This window comes from Frankliniella occidentalis, unplaced genomic scaffold (genome assembly GCF_000697945.3).
Source record: "Frankliniella occidentalis isolate FOCC.00 unplaced genomic scaffold, Focc_3.1 Scaffold5, whole genome shotgun sequence".
NCBI lineage: Eukaryota > Metazoa > Arthropoda > Insecta > Thysanoptera > Thripidae > Frankliniella > Frankliniella occidentalis.
In genome coordinates, this window is record NW_026267135.1 from 879,352 (window position 1) to 886,434 (window position 7,083).

The 7,083-nt window shown below is 50.2% G+C and overlaps 2 protein-coding genes across 7 annotated transcripts in view; one reads left to right on the plus strand and one right to left on the minus strand.

The window, feature by feature from the left end:
* LOC113206052 (DNA oxidative demethylase ALKBH2-like) overlaps positions 1-7,083 on the minus strand; it is a 61,138-nt gene that overhangs the window by 34,265 nt on the left and 19,790 nt on the right. For 5 of the 6 annotated variants that reach the window (XM_052269311.1, XM_052269298.1, XM_052269305.1 and 2 more), the window contains exon 2: positions 5,576-5,656. The gene's annotated coding sequence lies outside the window, so the exon portion shown is untranslated. Of the gene's footprint in view, positions 1-5,575; positions 5,657-7,083 lie in introns of those variants that run through there. The other variant, XM_052269291.1, reaches the window with a different exon arrangement.
* Positions 2,248-4,451, plus strand: LOC113214179 (uncharacterized). Its single transcript, XM_026433469.2, has 2 exons — positions 2,248-2,349; positions 4,009-4,451. The coding sequence occupies exon 2, from the start codon at positions 4,011-4,013 to the stop codon at positions 4,296-4,298; it is 288 nt and encodes a 95-aa protein (XP_026289254.1). The 5' UTR covers positions 2,248-2,349; positions 4,009-4,010; the 3' UTR covers positions 4,299-4,451.

Consider the following 7,083-nt stretch of genomic DNA (forward strand, 5'->3'; position numbering starts at 1 on the left):
GTAAACCAGTCAGACTTGTATTCTCTTACATTAGTTTAGTTAGAATATGTTAAGATAAACAAGTATTTTGTACAACAGCACCTTTTTTTCATTTCTAAAATTATTATAATTTTATTCCTTGCTTACGGTCTTACACATGTAGAACAAAATCAAAAGTAACGATATTGCCTGTTCAATGGATTGGGTAATTGTAGATGCAGTTCGACATGGAATGATGTTGGTTTGAGTTTGGGTTTATTTTGTGATATTATTAAAAATAAATGACACACATTTGGAAGACTGAACCACTAACATCTAATAGAGGAACATGATTTAACAGATTTGACAGTTAACTTGAAGTAATTTTACTTTTCAGTTCTGGGGCCACAGTTGGACTACACATGGGAAAGTAAACCAAAAATATCTTATGGTCTGTGACGATCAGAGGTGAAATAGGCGAGTCATGGACTCCAAACTGAAAATAAAAGTATAGTCATTTTTGACATTGTTTGTACTGTTTTGATACCAATATATCCGTTATTTCGACTCTGATTGCCTTTGGTCATGAAAAACTTTCGTTTTCTTATAAAAAGAGAATCCGAATCAGTCAATAGATTTCAATTTTCAAAACCTCGATCGAGTCACTCCCGTGCTGGTATTGTTTTCCAAGTAAAATTTGTTGTAAACGGTCATTCCTGTGAGCCGCGGAAGAAATATTAGCTCAGCGGGCGGCTGGGGAGGCCCCACGGGCACCCTCTCGCCCGCTACGCCTACCTGGCTGACCGCGCCGGCCGGCCGGCCGGCTGGAGGGTTTGAGCGCCCCGCCCCGCCCAGTAGTTGGCCGTACTGCTCTTCAGAGCGCGCTAGTAGTACGGAATTGACGCGAACCCGTAAGCTGGGAGTGGTATCTCTGCTTCTGTGTGCTCCGTGGACAAAGTGCGACGGGCGGCGAACTCTCTGCACGACCGGGCAGAGGGCGGCGGCAAGGCCTCAGAGAGACAAAGTTACCTCACCACTCAAAAACGTTCACAAACGGGGATACACTTATCACGGCCTCACAACGACACAAAAGTTTTACTTGCTAGCCTGGAGCTCAAATAGCGCGTGCTGGAGGAAATGTACTCCACCAAAGTCACCCCCCACCTCTAAAATGTTACAACCTACGGGGATACATTTACCATAGGGCATCGAAAAGATAACCCTACTTCTAAATTTTGACCGTCAAGGGTGTGAGCCGTGAAAAATGTACCCCCATATAATAGAGACCCTATAATAGAGTCGAAAAAAAAACACACACCCAAACATGCGTCGTGTTTAAGTCGCACGTTATGCACGCCTCATGCGACACCTCCTTTAGCTTTCTTCCGGGGTGATGCGACGCCCTGGCGGGGCGGGGCGGGGCGGGGCGGGGCGCCTGCCTTTGTGTGGCGTGTGGAGCCTCTGAACCTGGCCCGGGGCCGCCCCGCCCCGCCACCCCCCCGCGACACGTTAATTGCTCACGCTTTAGCATAGACGACACAAACCAAAGCAACACGAAGAAAGTTTCTCCGCGCGCGAGGCTCACACGAACGCTTCCTGTACAACACGTTAAGGGCGTGTAGCGAGGGCTCAGGCGACCGCTCGTTAGGCAAACACACAATACGAGCGACATCAAAATACAACTCTGGTCGCAAAACACCGAGAGGCACTGTGAGAAAAACTCTTCGAAAATTTACAACATACTTTGTATTTACGATTTACAGAATATATCGTAAATTTATGACAGCCCGTTTCTTGCTCGGCTCTGAATTCCAGGATGATGCAATTTTACAATATTTTAAGTTGTAATTTTTCAACCACATCCTGAAAAATTTTCCTGTAACCCTTACAAGCGAATTACACAACGTGGTTCTTTGAGTTTGTTGTACAGTGTTAGCAGGGATCGTCCAATTTTTTTCTCAGGTTAATTCGGCAAAATTACGAGAGCTCAGCGCCTGCGAGACTCGGGGTAGGCCACCCCGCCGTGCACGCATGCGCAGCAGGCAAGATGTTGCCTACCTACTAGGCGCTACGAGAGTGACAGTTTCGTTTCAGCGAATCTCGGACATACGTTCTGAATAATCCGTCAGTTACAACTTTATAAAATTTGCTTTTTTTTTTGGGTGCAAAAATTTGGGGCTACCTTTGGGAGTTTGTTTACACTTTTGTAATGTTTTTCCAACCTTTAATTCCCCTAGACAGACACAGGCGGTCGCGCCCTCCCGGCCGGGTGGGGTCGGCGCCGAGCTGCCCGCCCGGCCCCCCGGGCCCCCGGGCCCCCCTACATAAGCCAGGGCGCCGGGCCCGCGGCGCTAGTCTCCGTCCGACCAGCGACCCGACCGCATCCAGCAGGTGAGTCCGCGCCGCCCGCACCGTCCTGGACTTGTGTTGTGTCGACGCCCACCTGCTCGACGACCACCGCGACGGCGACACTCGTGTGTGTGTGTGTGTGTGTGTGTGTGTTTAAAAAGTCAGCAATTAGGTAGATAATTCGCAGTCGTCTGCTTGGCGACGACTTATTCACACCGTTTAACGTGATAGACCAAGAGTGCAACTGTGCAACACTTTGCAAATGTTCAACTGCAAGTTGAATACTTGCAAGAATTATTCGACTTGTGTTGAGCTCCGTAGTTGTGCATTTGCAAATGCTCAGCTCGGTAGCTGTGCACTTTTAAGTGCAAAAGTATATTTTTGTGAAAGGATTATGTAAACTGCAAAGTGCAGTGCGAAATAGTTTTCGGGTACAATAAGGAGCAAGAGGAACAGCTTCTAGCACAGAAAAACACATCGTGTGCGGCGCGAAAGAAAACAGCAGTAAATAAAATAAGCTGTGTCGATAAACACGCGAGAAAAAAAAGTTCAAAGCTCACGACTGGCAATTTAAACGTTGCGGTTAGTGTCCTCAGCTGGGGTCCGTCACTGCCGTCACTAGAGCAGCTACGCTTCAATTCCTTAAAATCGTGAGATACAAGGCCATCAAAGAAAGGGGGGGGGGGATGCAGAGGTGATCTCACGTCGCCTGGAGAGTATTTCGGCCGTTATGCAACGAGTTTACGTCGCTGCATCTCTGGAGGATGCATCGGGATGCATCCTATACTATCCGGCCGGCGCGATGCACTGTGATTATCCGGCCTGCAGGACGAGTCAGTAGAGGCTATCAACGCAGCCGGGCCGAGCTGCGAGATGCACGCCAAGATATGGCGTCGGGAAAAGAAATCGAGCGCTAAGATTTTAAATTTTTCGCGCTTCGCGCGGTTTTTTTCCTGTTTGAAACCGTTCTTGTTTTCATTATCACACAAAAACTTTATCTTTTTGGCAAGTGCAAATTTTCGGTGTATAGGTGCGATCCTGGAAGCGGACCGGCCAAGAGAAAAACTGTGTTAAGCTCCAAGCAGTCTAGGTATGCGATACAAAACGCAGCAGCGCTAGTGCCATTCTCGAGAGACAGGAAAATAAATAATTACAAAAACCATAGACAAGCCGTTCTGACCACAGATTGAGTAACACTTAACGTCCGAGTGAGGTTATGCGGGCTAGGTGTGAACGACGGTGGCGTGAGTGTCACCGGCGTTACGCGATACCAGACTGAGAGAGGTAGGAGGGAGGGGGGGGGGGTTCTTTGCCACTACGGCTGGGGAGTAGGCGACCCGCTAAGTCGAATGAAACGTAAAAACCGCTACCAAATGGAATGGGGATAACTTTAAAGGTTGAAGTCCCATCGAAAAAATGTGGCAAATTTTCTTCATTTTAGAAGTTTTCCTCAAATTTTCCAACAAATTCAGCCATTGTTTTTACCGAGAGCAGTAAGATGAAAATGTTGTAAAAGGGGGGGGGGTGCCATAGATTGATCGGGAGCACCGGTGTCGGGTGTGCAGGGTTTCATAAGCGGGAACCGGTCCGCCGCAGTGTCACCGCCACTGACGTGAGCTCGCCCCGGCCCCAGCAGCAGATGCTTCTGGAACTTGTGTGGAGGACCTTTCTGACCTTGAACTCTTTCGCTGCTCCCCGCAGCCATGAAGGCCGTCCTCGTCCTCGCCACCCTGTGCGCCGCGGCGCTGGCGCTGCCCGCCCCGCAGAAGGAGGGCAGCTACTTCACCAACGAGGCCATCCGCCAGGCGCAGAACACGTACCTCATCCCCAAGGACGCCACCATCCAGAAGGTGCAGGAGGGCATCGAGCTGGCCGCCTACGAGAACATCGGAGCCAACCAGCGCATCGACCTCACCAAGATCCTGGGCGACCACGTCCCCGCCGAGGTCATCTCCAACCTGCAGTCGCAGGTGGACCAGGTCGGCAACTGAGCGGCCGCCGCCGTCGACGTCCCCACCACCACCCACCGCCATCTGTACATACCCCATCCCGCCAAAGTCTTTCACCCCAATCACCACGCATCTTCGTGTTCCCCCATTTTTTTTTTGTCTTAAAAAAACAACAAAAAATAACAAAAAAAAGTTTTCCTTTTTTTTCTCTTATTACCCTGTACATCCCCCCGTATACGACCTTATACACCGGCGATAAAATGGCAGACCGCTTCTCCTAACGGCGGGGCGTGAACCCTGCGCACTGCCGCCGCTGCAGGTACCCCATCAACATATTTCATAGAGAGCGGCGTTCTGTCACTGTCACATGGGAGGAGAGGAGGGGGGGGGGGGGGGGGTCACTGACGCAACAACGCACACGCACACACAGCTCGTCGTCGCCTCCGCCAGACAAAACACATCCTTTGCATCACCAACGGCAGCAGCAGTAGTAGACAGGTGGGGCGATCAGCTGCCTGAGGCTGAACCCCCCAAGCCCACGGCGGCGTGGTCACGGCAGCGACGGGACAGAGCCGATGGACTTACGAAGTCTTCCGTCGTCCCAGCTCCAGAGCCGCCGCCCGGAGCAAGCAGGGGAGAACCGCGCTGGCTTGAACCACTTTCACTGCAACACTCCCTCTCCCGTCCCCCTCCCCAACCGCAGGAGGGCTGCGACGGTGGCAGGACACCCCCAGGACATCACCACACCGGCCGTGGACACCACCACCATAGGAGGACGTCGAATCAAAAGCAGGCGTCGTGCTTTACAGACTGAGGTATGGGTTTGTCATCAACACGGATGGCTCCATGGCTCATGACAGGCCGTGAGGCACCGAGAAAGCTGCGTTTAGCACGATTTAATCCAGAGCATCCACCTCCACCATGGGGGGAAATAAAAAATAAAAATTATGTTTGTCAAATGACGGGCGACTTTTGCGAATGCTTGACCAACGTAATGATTGCTTGCGTAACAGACACACATACGCACAGAAACACGAGCACACGCACACACGCACACACGCCGCTTTCTCTGTCAGTTATTGAACTCGTATTGGCACACGCCCAACCCAGCCCAAGACACCTCCCTCCCTCCCTCCCTCTCCTAACCTCACTCAACGTCACGAGGCACAGCGAAGCAAGCAATAAGATCTAGAAGGGAGACGGCCGAATACGTTCACAGAAAGCGTCGTACAAGGAAGGGAGTGCAAAGAAACACCCGGTGCACAGAAAGAGAGAGAAAAGGAAAAAAGCAACTGCTTGATTATAATTTTTTAACTTACCAGGTTGATTTAGAAACGGCTCCGCACTTTGGACAGCAGTCGTGAGAGGAACGGCAGTGATGCCGCGAAACTATAGCAAGTCTGGAACAGCAAAAGCACAAAGACATCTCATCAGAGAAATGTGTCGGAAAAAGGACAAAAGAAAACAAATCACAGACACACACTCCTATACGGAGTTCATTCAGAACGAGAGAGCATTGTAGCCTGTCGTGTTGATGCGCCCGACGTGCAGGCAACCCATCCGGCGCGATCCTGGAGGAGGCTAAACGAGCCGCGGTGCGCCGGCCGGGCAGGCAGCCCAACGCACAGCAGCCTGGAGGGGGAGGGTGCGAACACGAGCAAAGACGACTCGACTCAAAAAGTAACGGGATACGGCGAAAAAAACAAAAACAAAAAAAAACATTTTCATAACTAAAATTATTTTCAAAACTCATAGAGAAAAAAATAATAAGAACAGTTGGAAAATGTTGAAGAACGCTTAAGATTTTGTGCAATATTTTTAGTTCTTCTTTTACAGAGTTTCAAATTTTGTTCTTAAAATTTTAAATCGTTCAGCTTGCATGGCGCTTGTTGGATGCGTTCTCAATAAACGTGTGCGGCGGGGCCATCATACATGCACACGTAGGAGAAGACTCTGGTGCGAGCATAACATCAGTGCACCGCCACGAAGCGCTAAAGGGCGCCTCGGGAGCGGGGCCAGCGAGGCGAGTGGAGCCGCGCTCTTTGTGTGTCCGGACGGACAGTTAGGACGGCCGACCCGCGGGGCACAAGCCTGACCTGCATGGAGCGGAGGGGCAACGAACAGGCCGAACAACAGACCACATAGTATCCCATGGGGGATACGTTCAACATCAGAAAAAAAAAGTATCTCTCACGAAAAAAAAGTATTCCATGGGTATGCGTTTATCAGAAAAAATATCTAGTGGTGATACCTTGATCAGAAGAAAAAGTATTCCAAGGAGACACTTGAATCAGAAAAATATTTCCTGTCAGGAAAAAAAAAAGTATCCCGTGGGGATACATTTATCAGATGAAATATCTAGAGGGGATACTTTGATCAGAAAAAAGTATGCCAAAGGAGCTTGAATCAGAAAAAAAAAATATCCTAAGGAGACACTTTGATCCGAAAAAAGTATCCCAAATGGGGAAAATTTGATCATAAAAAAAAGGATCCCGTGGGAATAATTTTTTTTAGAAAAAGTAAGCCAAGGGCCAAGGGGGTAGGTTTATCATGGCGTCCGCAACAACACGACCCCGAGTTTGGGCAGCACACGGGTCGGAGAGAAGATTTTGATTCGCGCGATCGGGGGGTCGACTCGTCCGTCCCTCCACCTCCCTTCTTTTTCCCGCACTCACATCCCACATCTACACGAAATTCTGCTTGGCAACGAGCGACGCTCTGCTCAGCCGGGCGGAGCGGCGGCTGCTTGGGCGGCTCTTTGGGAACTCAGTCTGCTGCCCTTGCGTGGGAGTGTGGGAAGAAGCGTCGTCCAGTGGTGCACGGGGGG

Coding starts and splice junctions, on each gene's coding strand:
- LOC113214179 (XM_026433469.2), top strand. CDS start 4,011: ATGAAGGCCGTCCTCGTCCTCGCCACCCTGTGCGCCGCGGCGCTGGCG.